The sequence below is a fragment of the Carlito syrichta genome, unplaced genomic scaffold (assembly GCF_000164805.1).
Source record: "Carlito syrichta isolate Samal-C Ts95f unplaced genomic scaffold, Tarsius_syrichta-2.0.1 Scaffold305648, whole genome shotgun sequence".
NCBI lineage: Eukaryota > Metazoa > Chordata > Mammalia > Primates > Tarsiidae > Carlito > Carlito syrichta.
The window spans coordinates 940,418-961,259 of record NW_007249744.1 but is presented as its reverse complement, the minus strand read 5'-3'; the positions used below and the strand labels follow the sequence as shown (position 1 = coordinate 961,259).

Genomic DNA, 20,842 nt, shown 5'->3' with positions numbered 1-20,842 from the left:
AGGATTGCCGGAGCCCATGGGTTGGAGACCAGCCTGGACAACTTGGTGAGACCTCATCTATACAATAAATCAAAAAATTAGCTGGGCATGGTAGCACATGCCTGTAATTCCAGCTACTTGGAAGGCTGAGGCAGAAGGATTGCATGAGCCCAGCAGATCGAGGCTGCAGTGGCCATGATCGTGCCACTGCACTCCAGCCTAGGTGACAGAGTGAGACTCCAACTCCAGAAAAAAAGAAAAGAAAAGGTCAGTTTCTTGACTGTGCTCTTGGCATTTCCATTCATTTTTGCACAAATTAATTAAGTACCTACTCTGAACCTTTCTTTTGGGTGGAGGGAGAATTAATTCTGGAATATAGTAGCATTTTTTCTTTTTCTTTCTTTTTTTTTTTGAAACAGGGTCACAGTCTGTTGCCCAGGCTGGAGTGCAGTGACATGTTCGTAGCTCACTGCAGCATCCAACTCCTGGGCTTAAACAATCCTTCCATCTCAGCCTCCTGAGTAGCTGTGACTACAGATATGTGCCACTACACCTAGATAACTCTTTTTTTTAACATTTATTTTTGTGGTCTCATCACGTTTCCAAGGCTCATCTTAGACTCTTGACCTTAGATAATCCTCCTGCCTTGGTCTCCCAAACTACTGGGATTACAGGTGTAAGCCACAGCATCTAGCTGGAAGCACTTTTTTCTTTTCTTTTCTTCTCATTCTGTCACCCAGATTGGAGTGCAGTGGCATGCTCACCACCACCCCAGCATCAACCTGCTGGGCTCAGGCAATCCTTCTGCCTCAGCTGATCCTTCTGCCTCAGCCTTCCAAGTAGCTGGAACTACAGGTGCACACTACCACACCTGGCAATTTTTAAATTTTATTGTAGAGATGAGGTCTTGCCAAGTTTCCCAGGCTGTTCTCAAGCCCGTGGACTCAGACAATCCCCTCACTTGGCCTCCCAAAGTGCTGGGATTACAGGCTTGAGCCACCATGCCCGGCCTTTAAAAATTTTTTTATTTTAAAGATGTGGGGTACAATTCAGGGTTAGTTATACAAACGTTCATTATGCAGGAGCCCTTGTTGATGAGTGTGACCCCCCACCTGGCAGATTCTCACTACTGACAATCCCGTCCCCCCTCAGCACTTTTTTCAATAAGTGAAAAGCAAATAAGTAAATCTTACTGAGAATTTACCCAAGGGTAAATCACTTAACTTCTCTAAGCTTTGGTTTTCCCTTTTGATTAAGTACCCAGAAAGCATTTATCGTGGGGGATTACTGGAGGTTACCATTACTGCCCCACTGGGGATAATAGATTGGAGGATGTCTTTTTTTTAGAAACAGAGTCTTGGCCGGGCTCAGTGGCTCAGCCTGTAATCCCAGCACTCTGGAAGGCTGAGGCGAGAGGATTGCCTGAGCCCGTGGGTTCGAGACCCACCCGGGCAACTTGGCGAGACCTCATCTCTACAATAAATCAAAAACCAGCTGGGCATGGTAGCGCATGCCTGTAATTCCGGCTACTTGGAAGGCTGAGGTGGAAGGATCACCGGATCCCAGCAAGTCGAGGCTGCGGTGGCCGGGAGCGTACCACTGCAGTCCAGTCTGGGTGACAGAGTGGGACTCCAACTCAAAAACAAAACAAAACAAAACAGAGTCTTGCTCTGTTGCCCAGGCTGGAGTGTAGTGAAGTGATCATAGCTCACTGCAGCCTCATATTCCTGGGCTCAAATGATCTTACCAAGTAGCTGGGACTTATAAGCATGCATTACCATTTCTGGCTGGAATTTCATATAGTAGTTGACATTATGAGGTTTCCTCAAGCTCCTTGGTTGTTTTCTGGACAGGTAACCTGATGGAGCATCTGTTGAGAGGCTTAGTATACCCCAATGAGGGAGTGCAAGCTTCTGTCTGTTACCTTTATGGGAAGATATACTCCTCACCAATGGCAGCTGAAATACTTTCGGGACATTTCCGAGAGAAGCTTTGTCCCCTCTTCCTTCCCACCCTGGATGGTGCCAAGACAAAGGAGCTACAGATCAATTGCTTGGGTAAGACATGGGGCTGGAGAGAAAAGGAAGAGTAAGCTTTTGAGGTTTTGCTATGGGACTTAAGATACTGGCTGCTCTTGTAGTGGGGAAATTTGCTGCTTTGTGAAGAGTAGAAGCCATGGGTTTGGTAGATAAGATGCACACACTGTCTAGATGCCTAGAGTTGGTGTGGCATCTTAATGTAGCATTTGGAAGGAAAAGAAGAAAAGTGGGACAGCAATTTTTCTGCCTCCAGTCTTTACTGCCTGCATTCGTGTATCCTGTACTTACTGCCAAGTTAATCTTCACAGTGCACAGCTTGCATACTGTCACCTTCTTAGTCAGAAAACCTCCTGTGGCTCCCTCTGGTCTCCAGGGTAAAGTCCAGGTGTCTTAGTCCATTTCGTGCTGCTATAACAGAATACTACAGACTGGGTAATTTATAATGAATACAAGTTTTTTTGTTTATTATTCTGGAAGTTGGGAAGTCCAAGATCAAAGGACAGGCATCTGGTCAAGGCCTTCTTGCTGTGTTATCCCATGGCAGAATGGCAAAGAGAGAGAGCGCAAGAGGGGGTCAAACTCGTTTTATGGGGAACTCACCTCTGTGGTAATAAACCCACTCCAATGATAATGGCATTAATTCATTCATGAGGACCCAAATCCAAACATTCACATCCATGATGCAAACACTTCCCATAGACCCCACCTCCCAACACTGCTGCACTGCCAAGTTTTCTTCACATGACCTTTGGGGGACACATTCAAACCATAGCACTGGGTTTCTCTGTTTGTTATTTGAGGCTCCTTAGGAGCCCCAGTATACCCTTTTATCCTCTTCTGCTATTTCCTTACATAAATACATAATATCTATCAAATGCTTCTGAGCAGGAATCTTTTATATTTTGGATAGTACAGATGGACACTGCGATTGGTGACTGAGTAAGGGCCTGTTCTATAGCAGAATCTATAGGGAAAAGCATAGTCTTTGGGTGACAGCAGATTATTTTCATGATATGGACAAAGAGCCATGAATAATCCAGCCACACACCATGAGCATTCATTCTGTACCAGGCCCTGTGCTGGGTTCTGGGGTCACAGAGATGATTAGACCCAAGCTCTATCCTGGAGGAGCTCACAGGCCAGTGTAGAAGACAGATGTGGACAATTAGAGACTAGTACAGTGGTGAGTGCTGTCATGGAGGTACACAGAAGAGGGTAGGAGCAGGGGACAGGAGAGGCTTTCTAAAGGAAAGGATGCCTAGACTGAGTTCTGGAGTGTGAGAAGGAATTGGAGGGAAGGAGAAGAGGAAGGCAGAAGTATGGTCCAAAGCAGAAGGCATGAAACTGCCTATATCTGTGGTAATTGGAGCAGGGCAGTATTGGAGTTAGAGCATATTAGAGCTAAAGGAGAGGCAAATAAGGGCCCTAGGGTAAGGCCCTAGGCAGTCCCAGAGCTGATCTGGTCATAGCTGAGGGAAATCTTGACTGATGGTACTGGGAATTTTCATTTTTTAAATTTTTTAAGGTTTTTGAGTTGGAGTCTCACTCTGTCACTCTGACTGGAGTGCAGTGGCATGCTCACGGCCACTGCAGCCTCAGTCTGCTGGACTCAGGTGATCCTTCTGCCTCAGTCTTCCAAGTAGCCAGAACTACAGGCACATGCTACCATGCCTGGCTAATTTTTAAAATTTACTTATTGTAGATATGAGATCTCACCAAGTTGACCAGACTGGTCTCGAACCCATGGGCTCAGACAATCCTCTTGCCTCAGCCTCCCAAAGTGCTGGGATTACAGGCTTGAGTCACTGCGACTGGACAGGGAATTTTCATTTTAAATGTTATCTCTTCTGTGGAGCCTTTCCTTCCTGCTCTTTCCTCCAGCCAGGTGTGTGGTTGCATCCTTTGGAGCCTTCAAGTGCTATGTGTCTTATATTCTGTTATATATCATCTTCATTTACCTTAAAACCCAGGATTCCCATAAGCTCTTTAAGGTCTCATCCTGATTGACCTCTCTAGCCTCATCTCTCACCTTTATGTGTCTCTTCCCTAACTCAGCCTTACTAAACCAAGTGAATCTCCAGGAACACATCATGCTCTTGTGCCTTTGTGTACTCTTCCCTCTGCCCAGAAGTTGGCTCCCCACCTAACTTCTAATCCTTCAAGATATGGTTGGATTAGATGCTTTATCTGATTTCCCACAGTTCTCTGGGTTTTCTTTTTCACATCATTTAACATTAATATTTATGCCCTTACTTGCACTAGGGCCCTTACTTGTCCCCTTTAGTTCTGATGTGCTCTAACTCCAATACTGCCCTGCTCCAAGTTATCACAGATACACGCTGTTTCATGCCTTGAGGTTTGGACCATTCTTCTACTTTTCTTCTCTCCCTCCCAATTCCTGATCACACTTCAGAACTCATGCAATTTTTGTTTGCCTATTAATTAAATTGTGTATTATTTAGAATGCTTTGGTGGCTTCCCATGACTTCCAGCATAAGGACCAGAAGTCTTAATTAACATAACCTTTGTGGTCTTTCATAATATGAATACCTTTCAAACATTTTTGGGCTTTCTCTTTTTTTTTTTTCACCATTTTGGATTTCTTTAGTTCCTAGAATGTTATTCCCTCTACCTGGAATGTGTCTCCCCACTTTACATAGTTTTTCCTGCTTATTCTTCAGGTTCAGCTTACATGGCACTTGCTGATGAAAAGCTTTACTGATCCCTTGTGCTAGGTTAGCTCCTTTTGTATACATTCTTATGTATATGGGTATTCTTCATTTGTATCATTTATCACAGTTATAAGTATACTTATACTTACTTCTATATCTATTTTTCCTGCAGGAGTGTATGCTCCGTTTGTTAGTACAAAATTATTTATTGAGTTACTGCTTTTTGTTCAGGAACTGAATCAGCTGATGGATAATATTGTGATAAAACTGACATTATGCCTGCCCTCATGAAACATATTGCTCAGTGGGGCAATCAAGGCTATGTTTATCTTGCTTACTGTTGAATCCCTAGACCCTTAGGCCTAACATTTAGTATGTTCTCACTAGATTCTTGTGGAAGAGAGCTGGGTTGCAGAAAGCAAATTGATGCTTAAGGATTCTTTTTTTTTTTTTGAGTAGGAGTCTCACTCTGTCACCCTGGCTGGAATGCAGTGGCAAACTCATGGCCACCACAGCCTTGACCTGCTGGGCTCAGGTGTTCCTTCCGCTTCAACCTTCCAAGTAGCTGGAACCACAAGCATGCACCACCCTGCCTAGCTAATTTTTTGATTCATTGTAGAGACAAGGTCTTGTCAAGTTTCCCAGGTTGGTCTCAAAGCCCTGGACTTAGGCAATCTTCTTGTCTCAGCCTCCCAAACTGCTGGGATTATAGGCATGAGCCACTGTGCCTGGCTGGTGCTTAAGGATTCTAATAATGAATCCTTCATATCTAGAGAGACATGAAAGAATTTCTCTGGGGATGTCTGAGGGGATATCTTGAGAATTTTCTTATGCCTATGTTCCTCTCTCCTTACTTTCCAACTACTTTGTTTCCTAGGGTTGCTGAGGCAACTGTTGAAGTATGACCTCTTTGTTTCCTTGATCATGAACAAGTCTGCACTGGCAGAAAATGCTGACAGTATTGAGGGGCCACCAGGAGAGACCTCACTGCCTTTGGTGCTCAAAAAGGTAGGTTGTTGGCCAGATGCAGTGGCTCATGTCTATAATACCAGCACTTTGGGAGGCTGAGATGGGAGGTTTGCTTGAGGCCAGAGGTTTGAGACCAGCTTGGGGAGCATAGCGAGACTCTGTCTCCAAAAAATACATTAAAAAAAAATTCAGGTGTGGTGGTATACACCTGTTGTCCCAGCTACTTGGGAGGCTGAGATAGTAGGATCACTTGAGCCCAGGAGTTTCAGATAGCAGTAAGCTGTGGTCATGCCTACTACTCTCCAGCCTAGGTGATGGAGCGAGACCTTTCTCCAAAGAAAAAGGTAATTGTTTTGTGATGCCTAATCTCAAGCTTCAATATAAGGGAAGCCAAGTGCATCCTAGGCCTTATTTAGACAGAAATCTCTCTATCTAAGATTTCCACAAGTGTTTTCTTACTGACCAAAATGATACGTTTTTAGAAGACTCAAAGTAGGTTTTTTTTTTCAGTTGTAAATTCTTTGTTTTTTTTTGAGTCGGAGTCTCACTCTGTCGCCCAGACTGGAGTGCAGTGGCCGCTCCCGGCCACCGCAGCCTCGACCTGCTGGGCTCCGGTGATCCTTTCGCCTCAGCCTTCCAAGTAGCTGGAATTACAGGTGCGCGCTACCACGCCTGGCTAATTTTTTGATTTATTGTAGCGATGAGGTCTCACCAAGTTGCCCTGGCGGGTCTCGAACCCATGGGCTCAGGCAATCCACTAACCTCAGCCTCCCGAGCCGCGGGATTACAGGCTGAGCCACCGAGCCCGGTTTGTAAATTCTTATATCTGTACCCTTCCCTTCATATCTAGGCTGTCTGAAAATGGGGAATATATACAGCAACAGAAACAAAACCATCTCAATTGTTTTAGGGATAAGTTGCTCAGCTTGGTACTGAAAACTATCTTTATCTGAATCCTGCTCATCCCTTTAGCCTCACTGTCCTATCTCTTCCACCCAAAAACCCAATGTTCCAGCTATATACAACTTCTCCCTGGTCCTGCATTTGCTGGGTCATTCTGTCTCTGTGCCTGTGCAGATGTTCTTCTCTTCTGCCTGTAAGGCCTTTGCCTTCTCTTTGTCTTAGAGACCTGAAGGTTGATCTAATTCAACCTTCAGGTCTCTAAGGCTCCCCTGTCAACCCAGCTTCTTTAGTCAGCAATGTACTCCTCTGTCACAGTGCTCACAGTATATTGTGGTTGACTGGCTGGGAGCTTCTTCAAGCAGGACCTGACTCTGCTCAGCACAGGGCCTAGCAGAGCTGCAGATCCTTGTGTGATAGCAGGAGTTGATTGCCCAGACTGTGAAGCTCCTTCTGCAGGAAGAAGGTAGAACTCTGGTCAGAACTGAGAAGAGGACAGATCGGGTTAGGTAAAAATCCAGAGCAAACTTCAAATCTTTGTTTCTCTGGGATGCCTTTAGAATGGTCTATGCAAGGCCTGTGAACTCTGAGGAGCACGTCCTATGTCTCTGAACCAGATAATCGCACATGAGTTTCCTTTCTGTGTTTATTTCCCTGCTGCCTGGAGTTCATGTTAACATTTAGGTAGAACATTTGATACTGGGCCCATCAGGAGTACAAGAACTTACAAAAACGGTCATATGGCCTCACAGGGCACCACACCAGCATGGTGAGAGAACTCAGCCTAGAGTGAGAGACCTTTGTAGAGATAGCAATCTTGGTTTAGAGGTCCAAGTTTCCATCCATATGTGGAGACTCTTCTTCCATTGACAGTATTGGATGATTGGGGTTTTATTTTACTGTAGCAACCAGCAGGATTGGGACTAGGAGAGGTGTGTGAGTTACCTTGGTTGCAGAATTTAAGTAGGCGATAAAAAACTCAGTGATCATGATAAATAAAAACTTTAAAAATTAAAATTAGTGCAAAAAATTAATAATGAACAAAATATCTTTTAAAAATTTTGGGGAGAGTTACGCTGGTATCCTATTTCCATCAGAAATTTAGAATGACATAATTTCCACATTTTGGAAACTGATGCAAAACTTGAAATGAAATGTGGGCAAAATTAGCAAAAACAATTTGATGCTAATCTCAAGTGTCAAAATAGATACAGATGTTCTAATAAAATAATATTAAATTTAACCCAAAACTTTGTTAAAAATAATACATTGTACATATATGTGTACTCTATTATTGAAAAGCAATCATCGCCGGGAGCGGTAGCTCAAGCCTGTATCCAAGCACTTTAGAAGGTAGAGGCAAGAGGATTGCCTAAGCTCAGGGATTTGAGACCAGCTTGGGCAACTTGGTGAGACCGTGTCTCTACAATAAATAAAAATAAAATAAAATAAAATAAGCCTGGCGTGGTAGTGTGTGCCTGTAGTTCCAGCTACCTGGAAGGCTGAGGCTGAAGGCTCACCTGAATCCAGTAGTTCAAGGCTGCAGTGGCCGTGAGCATGCCACTGCACTCCAGCCTGGGCAACAGAGTGAGACTCTGACTCAAAAAAAAAAAAAGAAAATGTCTTTAAGATGTAAAACCTAGGCCGGGTGTGGTGGATCACGCCTATAATCCCAGCACTTTGGGAGGCTGAGGTGAGAGGATTGCCTGAGTCCACGGTTCGAGACCAGCCTAGGCAATTTGGTGAGAACTCATCTCTACAATTAAATAAAAAAATAGCCGGACATGGTGGTGCGTTCCTGTAGTTCCAGCTACTTGGAAGGCTGAGGCAGAAGGATTGCCTGAGCCTAGTGGGTCAAAGCTGTTGTAGCATACCACTGTATTCCAGCCTGGGCGACAGAATGAGACTCTAACTAAAAAAAAAAAAGGTGTAAAACCTGTTGCTATATTTAGTTATTTTAAAAGATAAGTGTTATCATTCTTTATGATTGTGAAAACAGCATTGTCTAAACAGATGTATATTATATCTATATCTATGGTATATATCTATATATATATCTACATATGTGTATTATCTATCCATTCATAAGATGTATAAAAATGATGCATTTGAAATAAGATGTATAAAAATGATGCATTTGGTTGAGGCTGTGATGGCTGTGAGTGTGCCACTTCACTCCTGCCTGAGCAACAAGAGTGAGACTCCCAACTCAAAAAAAAGAAAAAAAAGATGCATTTGAAATACATGAGTGTGTCTGATTAAAGATGCATTTAAAGTAGGCCAGGCTCGGTGGCTCAGCCTGTAATCCTAGCACTTTAGGAGGCTGAGATGAGTGGATTGCCTGAACCCGCAGGTTCGAGACCAGCCCGGGCAACTTGGCGAGACCTTGTTGCTACAATAAATTTAAAAAATTAGCTGGGCATAGTAATGTGCACCTGTAGTTCCAGCTACTTGGAAGGCTGAGGGGGAAGGATCACCTGAGCCCAGCAGGTCGACCCTGGGGTGGCAGTGAGTGTGCCACTGCACCCCAACCTGGGTTGTGGAGTGAGACTCCAACTCAAAAAAAATAAATAAATAAGATATGAGCACATAAATAGTGTTCAGATTCATGTATATCCATTCAGGAAATGTAAAATAAGATCACTATTTCAAATCTTCCAGATGATAAAGAGAATTTTTTTTTTTTTTAAATCTATGATTAAGACTACTGGCTGAGCTGGGCTTGGTGGCTCAACCTATAATCCCAGCACTTTGGGAGGCCGAAGTGAGTGGATTGCCTGAGCCCGCGGGTTCAAGATCCACCTGGGCAACTTGGCGAGACCTCATCTCTACAATAAAGATCAAAAAATTAGCTGGGCATGGTAGCGCATGCTTGTAGTTCCAGCTACTTGGAAGGCTGAGTCGGAAGGATCGCCAGAGCCCAGCGGGTTGAGGCTGCGGTGGCCGGGAGCGGCCACTGCACTCCAGTCTGGGCAACAGAATGAGACCCCAACTCAAAAAAAAAAAAAAAAAAAGACTATTGGCTGAAAATAAGGGAGATTGGGTTTACTTGCATGGAGAATGAAAGTCCTTTTAAAAACAGGTACAAAATATAAAAAGTATCATTGAAAAAAACACTGATTTCTGTAAGTGCACAGATAACACATAAATGAGAAAAAGCCTGATAAAGTAGATTATTTCCAAAATGAACATTTCTCTGTTGCAAAATTTCAAAATTTTAAATGAAGACTGTCATATATACTTCTGGCATTTTTGAAGTTGCCAGAGTCTATTGCTATTCTTTCTTGAGAAAATAGGCTGTTGATCAGTCTATTCTCTCAAAATTCAGGTCCCTGGGAATATACTGTCAACGTTTGTGTTCCTGCTGTTGCAAGGTTGATTCATTCATTCATTTGGTTAAGCATTAATGTGATGTGTTATGCACTGTGTTAGGAACTGGAAAGATTATGGTATGAAAACAGACAAGTTTCTTACCCTTATACAGCTTACAGTCTAGTGAGGAAGGTAGATAAACAAGTATGAAGAAGCAAAGTAATTACAGATTGTGATAAGTGCTATGAAGGAAATAAAGAAGAGATAAGATCATAACAGAGAAAGCTATTTACAGGTTGAGTGATTGGGCAGGGCCTCTCTGAAGGGCTGACACTTGAAGAATTAATATGAAATGATATTGAAGAGTGAACAGAAACATATTTTGGGCAGAAGAAACAGCAGATGAAAGCAGGAGGCAGGGAAGGGCTTGATATGTTCTGGAAAGAGATGGAGGCCAGTGCAATGTTTGCATTCCATGGACAAGCAAAAAATGCTATGAACTTATGCATCAACTCAATAGTTTTGTAACAGTGAGACTCTCTCATTAGTTCTAGGTGTGGTAGGAACCCTCCTGAAATTCAAGTTCCCAAAACCAGCGGAGAGCCAGCCTTACTGACAGGGCTTTCTGAGGATAACAGCCTCAGGCATGCTGTATTAACACTCAGCAAAGTGAGGATCATAGTGGAACCTTTTTTTTATGTTACAGGATTGTTGCAAACATCAGAACCAGATGAGGACTGAGAATGTACTTTTTTCAGTGAAGGCCTGAGCCCTTATTGGTTATGGTTTCAGTGTTCATTGAGAGCCTCTGGTGGATTTCACATTGTATTATTTTGTTACTTTTTTTAACCTGCTACTGTTTGCATGGACTCTTTTCCATAGTCCATAACTGTTCTCCAGGAGCACCATCCTTAATGCCTGGTGCCATGTATTGCAGAAGGGATTAGAGAGGAATTTGGCGGCTGCCCTGAGCTACTCAAGCCAGTTCCTCTGGTTCTGTCAGTGTTGTGACTGGAGCATTTTTTGCTGCATGTTTCTCTAGCTTCTCCTTTCTAGAGATGAGACCCTGCAGGTGGCCAGTGCCCACTGTATAACTGCAGTGCTGGTCCACTCCCCAGCGAAGCATGCCCTGGCCTTCATCCATGCTGACATCCCAGGTAAGGGGGCCTTTCTAACTTTCTCTTCCCCATACTAGAGAGATGGGGTAGTGACAAGTTCAATTGTCCATGTTAGACGCTAAGAAGTAGACTTTATAACATCTGAATCTTCTTGCTGCAGATTTCTTATATGACCTTGAGCAATTTATTTCTGATTTTTGGTATTTATTTGACCACTTGGGAATAAACACCTGATATAAGGTGATGGAAAGACATGTGAACCAGGAAGGCAATGGGAACTAGTATTTCTCAAGGGCCTGCTATGAGTCAGGAAATATGCCCTGAGGTGTATTGCAAATGTTACCACATTTAGGTCCTTACCTTCGTTATTTTATAGATAAAGAAATTGAGGCTCAGAGAAGGGAAATAATTGGTTTAATTTGACAAATCTAGCCATTGATAGAGATGGGATATAAAAATCAAGTCTCCCTGGCTCTAAAAGCTCTTTTTTCTGCATCATACTGCTACTCATCCTGAGAATTAGGACTCTTAAGTTTCAGTCCCACCTTTCTCCCTAACAGTGCCTCTTCTCTGGGCCTCAGTTTCCCCAGCTGTTAAAAAGAAGAGGTTAGACCAAAATTATGAGGGAACTTTTCAGATTTGTCTGTGAATTGATGATTGTACCTCATGGAGAGTGTGTGTGAATGGATGAAGTAACAGGAGTAAGATGTTGAATAAATCCAAGGCCTTAATGAGCATTAGTTAAGGGATCCAAATCATATGGCTGTCATTTATTGTTTTTTTTTTATCCTCTCCCCTGCCAGAGTTCCTCTTTGAGCATCTTTCGTCTTCCAGCGAAGTGCTCATCTGGTCCAGCTATAACTGCCTGATACTCCTGGCAGAAGAGCCATGCTTTTTTTCCAAGTGTCACACGGTGTATGGTTGGTAGTGTGGGCCCTATCCTAACTCTGGGCTGGGTGGATAGCAGTTTGAAGTTGGGCAGCAGCAGCAGTGGTGAAGGTCTAGCTTCACCTTAGAGGAGAGCGTTGGATCTGGACATTTTTATCAGCCCAAACTCTTTGTCAGATTCCATATGCAAGCATTAATGTCCAAACATTCTGCACTTCACTGATTAGCTGAAGTATACATGTTTAGACTTTTTAGCAAGGGAAAGACACTCCTGTTTGCCACTAAGTGAATTCCTATTGTATGTTAACAACTCTAAACAGTGTTATTCAGCCTTGGATTCATTCCAATCCCATGCCCCAGATATTTGTTTATCCATTCAGGTAGTCCCTATGTTTTGCTGATTTATCCTTTCAGAGTTTCTTGAAACTGTCCCTTCCTTGTCTGGGACTTTTTATGTCACATCTGGATTTTTAAAGTAGGCACATTCAATCATTCATTTAATATTATATGTTCCTAGTCTATGACAGGCACCAAACCGGGACCTGGAGATTTAGAGATAAATAACATGATCCTTACCCTTAGGGAAGCTGTGGAGAGAGAAATGAACAGACAATTTCAATAGGAGCTGATTAGAACTCTGCTAGAGAGAAGTGCAGGAGCTGTTGGGACTCAGGGGAGGTTCACAACTCTGTCTGAATGAATCAGGAGGCTTCCTGGATGAAGTGAAGTTTCAACCTGATTCTTCAAGGAGGAATAGGAGTATGCAAAGTTGAGATGTGACTTAGTCAGTAGGCATTCACTGAATACCTTGAGTGCCGGTCCTAGGCTATGGATTATCCTGGGTGTTGGGGAAACAGAGATGAATTATATAATCTGATCTCATAGTCCAGTCCCATTAGCTCAACCTTGTCAGGGTCTCTCCAACAGGGGCCTCCAGCCAATCAATATGTGCTGTCCAGAGCCTGTCACCTCCCCTGGTGGGCAGTGAAGGAAATACAGAGCACTGATCCCTGGGCTTTGTCATGTCATCCTGGGGTAGGGATCGAGGCAGTGGTAAGGAGCCTACAGGGAATCCTGAAGATGAACAACACAGAGCTGCACAAGCAGGGCCTGCTGCTCCTTGCTGAGATCCTGACTCGGTGAGCAAAGTGGTGGAACATTAGGTCTGAGGGGCCAAACTGGAGAAGGAAAAAGAGCTCTTACTCCTGGTGAAGTTGGTGATAGGAGTTCACCCACTCTTTTCTCGTCTACCATTTCTCAGGCAGCCGGAGGAGATCAAGCTGTTCACAAGCTCAGCCATGTGCAGAGATGCTGGCCGTGTCCTCCAAGAAGCAGTTAGCAGCCCTGTGCTGGAGGTAGCTGCTGAGGCAGTGAAGGCCACTTCTGCTTTCCTGAGGTGAGAACCCAGGAAGGCTGAACTTTCTACCCCTGCATATAACAGAGGGCCTGCCAAGGCGAGGGCAGCTGATATTATAAACATCTCTAGATTACTTATAATGCCTAATACACTCAGCCTTCTACATCCATGGGTTTTACATCTGTGGATTCATCCAACCAGGGATTGAAAATATATATATTTTAAATGGATGGTTGCATCTGTACTGAACATGTACAGACTTTTTTTCTTGTCATCATTCCCTAAACAATATAATTTAACAACTATTTACATAACATTTGCATTGTAGTAGGTATTATACATTTAGTCCTAATACCTTATTAGGTATAATAAGTCATCTAGAGTTGATTTAATGTATGTGGGCAGATATGCATAGGTTATATGCATATACTAATCATTTCATATAAGAGACTTAAGCATACCTGGTTTTGATGTCCCTGAGGGTCCTAGAACCAATCCCCCATGGATACTCAGGGATGACTATTCAATATAAATGCTATACAAATAGTTGTTATATTGTATTTTTAGAAATTGTATTATTATTTATTGTTGTATTTTCTTATTTTTTAAATGTTTTTGATCAGGAGTTGGTTGAATCCATGGATGTAGAACCTGTGGATACAGAGGGCCGACTGTACTTCCAAAGTGATTTGTTATGTTATCATGTCTTCTGTATTTTCTTTGTTGTTTTGAATTTATATCTTGAAACAAACAAACAAAAAATCCCTCTACTTTTATTTTGGTAAGGAGTAGAGGAGGCAACAGTGTCTTGTATGTTAATTCCATCATCTTTAACCAGAAGCTGGCAACTTTTTTTTTGTCATCCAGATTGGTGTGGGTGACAAACTCCTGTGCTCAAGTGATCCTCTCACTTCCTGAGTAGCTAGGACTATAGGTGTGCTACCACACCCAGCTAATTTTAAATTTTTTTAATAGAGATTGGGTCATGTTATGTTGCCCAGGCTCGTCTCAAGCTCCTGGCCTCAACCAATCTTCCCACCTTAGTCTCCCAAATCCCTGGAATTACAGACATGAGTCAATTATGCCTGTTCCTAAACAGGTAACTCTCTAACACTTGTGAACTTCAGCCTTCTTTTATTTTTTATTTTTTGAGTTGGAGTCTCACTCTGTCATCCAGGCTGAAGTGCAGTGGCACACTCACAGCCACTGCAGCCTTAACCTGCTGGGCTCAGGGAATCCTTTCGCTTCAGCCTTCCAAGTAGCTGGAACTACAGATGTGCGCCACCACACCTGGCAAATTTTTAAAAAATTTATCGTAGAGATGAGGTCTCACCAAGTTGCCCAGGCTGGTTTCAAACCTTGGGCTCAGGCGATCCTCTTACCTCGGCCTCCTGAAATGCTGGGATTATAGGCGTGAGCCACCATGCCCAGAACTTCAGTCTTCTGGGGCTTGTTCTCTTACTGTAGTTTCTCCTTGAGTGCTCTTCATTCACTCACAGAACTGCAGATACTAGCTTTATGTTGATAATGTCCAAATCTTTAATTTTAGCCTAAAATGCCTGTATTAGTTTCCTGTTGTTACAGGACCACATTACCACAAACTTGGTGACTTAAAACAACATAAATTTATCTTCTCATGGTTTTGGAGGCCAGATGTTCAAAATCAAGGTGTCACCAGGGCTGCAAACCCTTTGGAGGTTCTAGAGGAGAATCCTTCCTTGCCTCTTCCAGCTTCTAGAGGCTCCAGGGGTTCCTTGGCTTATGGCCACCTCACTCTAATCATTCTCTTTGTGATCATTTTGCCTCCTCCTCTGTGTGTGTATGCAATTTCCCTCTGCCTCTCTCTTATTAGGATACTTATGATGACATTTAGGGTCCATCTAAATAATACAGGGTAATGTTCTCATCTCAAGATCTTTAATCATATTTATAAAAACTTTACTATAGAAAGTAACATTCACAGATTCCAGGTACCTGATATCTTTGGCGCCACCATTTAGCCCACTACAGTATTTTCCTGAGCTCCAGACCACATTTCCAACTGCCTGGTGCCTTATTTCAGGAACTTCAATCTCAATCTGTTCATACTACCAGCATATAGAGAAAAGTACCCAATTTGGGATCTAAAGACTTAAATTTGCGTTCCTCACTCCATAATTGGTACTTGTTCACTTCTTGCTCACTCCTCTGGTCTTCTTTCTATTTCTTGAACTCATTGAACTTATTCCTGTCATAAGGTCTTTCTACTAATTGTTTTCTCTGCCTAAAATATTCTTCTCTTAAATCTTTGCATGACTGCCTTCTGTTGTCATTCAGTGTCCTTTTCTAACTAACATATCAGACTGCTATAGTACCTATCAAACACTTGACAGTTTTTGTTTATTTACTTGTTTTGTATTTCTCCCACCCCCCCACCCCCTCTAAAATATAAGCACCAGGAGATCAGGGATCTTGTTATTTTTTTTTACTACTTTATCTCTCTTTCCTAATAGTAGTCAATATAGAAAAAAATGATGTTAAAATAGATGGTGAAACTAAGAGATCCTAGGGCTAAGATGGGAAATTATTTCTTAGCAAGATGTTTGAACTCTTAAAAAAAGTAATGGAGGAAACCCATATTTATTTATATAGTAACCTTTATTTTGTTACCATGTTTTGTCTCTTAAATTTTTAACACATTAATATGTTCAAATAAAAAATAAAATAGTATGGAGGGCTTATAATGAAATGAAAAGTTCTTTAACCTTGTCTCTACTTCCTAAGGGAAAATAATTTTTACTCATTTGGCTTTAGTTATGGTGGTCATCTCCCTAAATCTAAATAATAAACTTATAATGCTGTTTCTTTATTTGTCAATTTAAGACATTATTTACTAACTTGCCCATAAGAAAGATCAAGATTTAATATTTTTTGCCTTCTCTATATCTCCTTGGCATTTTTGCTGGTTAATATTTTATGTATTTGAATCTTTAAATGACATACCTAAAACTGATATTTCTTGTTCCCTCGTTTTGAAGCAGTGTCTCCTGACTTTCTACTTGGTTAACTCTCTCCTTTCTGCTCTCTTCCCTGCTTTCTACTTCTCAAGGTCAGTCAGCTATACCTTTAATTTTACATTGTAAAAGTTGATATTTATAGTCTCTTCTATAACTATATTTAAGTCTTTGTGATTTTACTCTAGATTGTTTCTAAAAACTGAAACAAAAAATAGCATTTACATTGCAATGATTTCAGTCTGTCTCCTTTCCCTCTTTGTCCTTTCCTGGATTTGAATCTCTAAATCGAGGACATGCATCCCAGAGTGGGCGAGATGGGTAAGCCAATAGGGTCACAAAGGTATAGAGTAAGAGCAGTGTCAATTAGAGGTACCCATGCAGAGCTGGAAGTCTCCCAGGAAGTCAGTGTTAAGGGGGACCAGTAGCAGCTTTCAACAGAAAGTGGTATTTGAATTGTGCTATGAGGGATAAGAGAAATTTAGATTTGTGGAAAGATTAGGATTAGCAAAAAGATGTAAGAGAGAAAGTATAGGGATTACTGAGGATACAGTAGCCAGTTGGCCAGCAGATTATATGAAGCGGGTGGTACCTGGAGAAGGACAGCTGATTGGGTCAAAACTGTGGAGATAGATGGATAGAGGGATTAATCCTTGGGTGATTTCACTTTCCTTTTGGAGCTAGAGTGCAGTGGTGTGATCATAGCTCACTCAAACTCCTGGTCTCAAGGATCCTCCTGTTTTGGACTCCCAAAGTGCTGGGATTACAGTCTTGAGTCATGGTTACCCATCCTGATTTTACTTTTGACTTTAACTTCTCAGAACATTTACTGAGATGGTCCCTCTGAGGTGGAGTGGTTCAGAGGATCTCTGGGAAGGTACAACTAGAAGGAAAAATGAGATGTGAGAGTTACTGAAAATAATTTAAAGATGGAAGAACCAGGGCTTGATGATCAGTGTAGAATCTACAAACTTAGAGCTTCCAGAGATAACAAAGGAAAGCAAAAATCAAGCCCTAACTATATACAACTGACTGAGAACCTATTAGAAGACCCAACATATTATTCCCAGTGTTCAAAAAAGGCTTAGGGATGAGAGTTAACAGGTTTTCTTTCTTGGCAACTATGCTAGGTTGAATAGTGTCCACCCAGTATTTATGTCTATCCTAAATGTGGAAATAGGGTCTTTGTAAATATAATTGAGTTAAGATAAGGTCGTGCAGCATGGACTGTAAATCCAATGACTGGTCTGATTATGAGGAGAGGAGATTTGGACATAACATTGACACAGACATACACAGAGGGAAGGTGGCCATGTGAATAAGCCTCCTGGTTTGTGGTAATTTATCAGCCTTAGGAAACCAATACCCTGTCAAATAATCATTCATTCATTTAACATCTTTTTTATTCAGCATTAATTTATAATGCATCTAGCTCTGTTTATGTATAGTGAAAAGATGGTCCATGGCCTCTTGGAACTCACAATTAAACTAGTCAATGAATATGAAGGTCCAAATGGACAATAAGTTTTACCTGTCCACATTTACCCCACACTCATAATGATTTACTCTCCAAAAGTAGTTTTCTGGTCTCTACTTATAATTTTGCAGAATGGGAAACTCACTTTTCCCTAGTCATCTCTACCCCTATAGTTTTGACTCTTAGAAAGTTCTTCTGTATGCTGACAAGAATCAGGTCCTGATAACATTTACCTGTTGATTATGGTTTTCCTCAGTGAAGTAACAGAGAGGAAGTCAGATCTGTCTTCCTCAAGAGAGTTTGTATGACTTATTGGAGAACAGTGGCCATTACATCTCTTGCTGCATCTTCAGTTCTAAGTAGTGCTTCTTTCACCAGGAAGCCCTTCTGGGTGAGAAAATCTTGTGTCCTTAATAACAACAATAATAGTCATAGTTGACATTTATAAAGCATCATGTTAAGTGCTTGGCATGCATTATCTAATTATTTAATTTGATCCTCAGAATAATTCTTTGAGAAGAATGCTGTTAACCCTCTTAACAAATGAGGAAGCTGATGGCTAGAGAGGGCAAAGGATGTACAGAAAGTTGTGCAGCTAGATAGATGTTGGAATAAATATTTTTCCATTGTCTGAGAGCCTGGGGGTATCTTGGGGGTATCTTGGAGGTACCCTTGCCTCGCCCCAAGCTTGCTTTTGTCTCTCTGGATGCAGGAAGGACCATCAGAGTGCTCCACCTGTGAGGTATGGGGAACTACAGGCCTTGCTGGAAGCCATGCTTGGCCGGTGTGTGGAGCTTTCCCAGACTCCGCTGAAGAGGAGGCCACTGGTCAGTGCACTTCAGTCTGCTTCTTCTGAAGATCATGCTGTAATATGTTTTTAGAAAAAAAATTATTATTATTATTATACATGTCCTTACCTTTGTATGCCATTTTATAGCTTTTTCTCATGCACACACAGCTACAATGAAATGTTATTTTTTCCCCCCTAACTGCAGAAGTATGAGGCTCAAGGATTACTATCCCCATTTTTATAGGTGAAGAAATTGAAGCCACAGGGGTGAAATAATTTTTCTCTAAGGTCAAAAATGATCAAGTACCTGAACCTGGATAGTAAACCCCAGGGCGTTTCTAACCAAGCCTATTATATACTTTGCCTCCATATATTATCCAGGCAGGTATAGTAAACATGCTCATAAAATTATTTAAGCCTGGATTCCCTAGAATTTTATTTTTTTGAGTTGGGGTTTCTCACTCTGTCGCCCATGCTGAGTGCAGTGATATGATCACGGCTTACTGCAGCCTCTACCTCCTGGACTCAGGTGATTCTCCCACCTCTGCCTCCTGATAGCTGGGACTACAGGTGTGCACCATCATGCCTGGCTAATTTTTTGATTTTTTTTTGTAAAGACCAGATTTATTATGTTGCCCAGGCTGGTCTCAAACTCCTGGGCTCGAGCAATCTTATTGCCTTGACCTCCCAAAGTGCTGAGATTACAGTTGTAAACCACTGTACCCAGCCCCTACTAGAATCTTAGAAAGAATCTGACCAATGTGCAGTATGTTGTAATTGTTGCCTTTTGAATGTTGATTATGTCCTTCAGGATTAATTTTGGAAACTAAGCTTTTCATACCTGTAGAGGGATTTTTCTCGTGGTTTGGTGCAACTAATATGAACATTACAGTCAGTTAGGTTAATGCCCACCAGTCTATGACAGCTTTGTGCATATAATAAATATATAAATAAATATATAATAAATCAAAAGTCAGGCCTGTAAATCAAAAGCCAGGACTGGTGATTAAGGTTTCGCCTGCTACCAATTTTTTTTTTTTGAGTTAGAGTCTCACTCTGTTGCCCAGGCTGGAGTGCAGTGGCACACTTATGGCCATCACAGCCTTGACCTGCTGGGCTCAGGCAATCTTTCTGCTTCAGCCTTCCAAGTAGCTGGAACCACAAGCATGTACCACCACACCTGGCTAAATTTTGATTTATTGTAGAGACCTTGTCTCTACAAGTTGCTCAGGCTGGTCTCAAACCCCTGGGCTCAGACAGTCCTCTCCCCTCCATCTCTCAAAGTGCTGAGACTACAGGCATGAGCCACCACATCTGGCCCCGTCTACTATTTTTTTTTAGCTGGAGTCTCATTCCATCCCAGGCTGGAGTGCAGTGGCATGCTCATGGCCACCCTAGTGTCGACCTGCTAAGCTCAGGCGATCCTTCCGCCTCAGCCTTTCAAGTAACCAGAACTACAGGCATGTGCTACTGTGCCCAACTACTTTGCTGATTTATTGTAGAGATGGAGTCTCGCTAAGTTGCCCAGGCTGGTCTTGAACCCACGGGCTCAGGCAATCCACTTGCCTTGGCCTCCCTCTACAGGGATTACAGACTGAGTCACCGAGCTCGGCCTCTACCATTTTTTAAAGGATCTATTATATGTGAAAGGATATATAACAAGATCCCCTGGAGAGTGGACTATAGTGTGAGAGGAAGCAGTCTGCAGTCATTGAAGCCTAGGCTGAGACACAGAGTAAGTATTTGATCAATAAGTTCCTCTCTCTCCTTCTCACCTCAGGGCCATGCCTCCAGTAGAGATTTGGAGAAGGCCATTCTTCAAAGGGGAAAATTTATCCTGAGAACTCTGGAGGGATTTAGAAATGCCTGCAGGTGAGGGGCCCTCTGTGGTTTGAGGTAATAGCTTGGAAGGTAGAGGTGGGAGGGATCCAGACAAAGGATGTAGTTCTAAAAGCAACACTTGATTTCTGATGTTCTGCTGCATACCAAAGAAGACTTTGGGGGGCAGGGTTTGGGGGTATGTGGGGGAGGTTTAAGGATGTGTAGCTAGGGGTAGAACATCCCTAAACAATCCTTCCTAGCGAAGTCTTTATTAATATGCCGTGAGGTTTTATCTTATTCACCTTTGTTTGCCATCACTCCCAAACTAGCCTAGTGTTGGTATTCACTGAATGCTTGTTTAATTCAGTTTACATTAACAAATGTTTGTTGTATCTACTGTGTGCCAGGCCTGATGCTAAACAGTGAGGTTAGAAAGAGAAATTAGCTGGGCTCGGTGGCTCAGCCTGTAATCCCACGCCTTTGGGAGGCTGAGGTGAGTGGATTGCCTGAGCCCGCGGGTTCGAGAC

At 42.4% G+C, this 20,842-nt stretch overlaps 1 protein-coding gene across 1 annotated transcript in view; it reads left to right on the top strand.

Moving 5' to 3' along the window:
* The window catches only part of MEI1 (meiotic double-stranded break formation protein 1), a 100,637-nt gene that overhangs the window by 22,784 nt on the left and 57,011 nt on the right, over positions 1-20,842 (top strand). The window contains exons 6-13 of the mRNA XM_021714423.1: positions 1,833-2,036; positions 5,568-5,698; positions 10,914-11,028; positions 11,793-11,909; positions 12,917-13,016; positions 13,139-13,273; positions 18,417-18,531; positions 20,275-20,366. Of these exons, the coding sequence (XP_021570098.1) occupies positions 1,833-2,036; positions 5,568-5,698; positions 10,914-11,028; positions 11,793-11,909; positions 12,917-13,016; positions 13,139-13,273; positions 18,417-18,531; positions 20,275-20,366 (1,009 nt within the window). The remainder of the gene's footprint in view (positions 1-1,832; positions 2,037-5,567; positions 5,699-10,913; positions 11,029-11,792; positions 11,910-12,916; positions 13,017-13,138; positions 13,274-18,416; positions 18,532-20,274; positions 20,367-20,842) is intronic.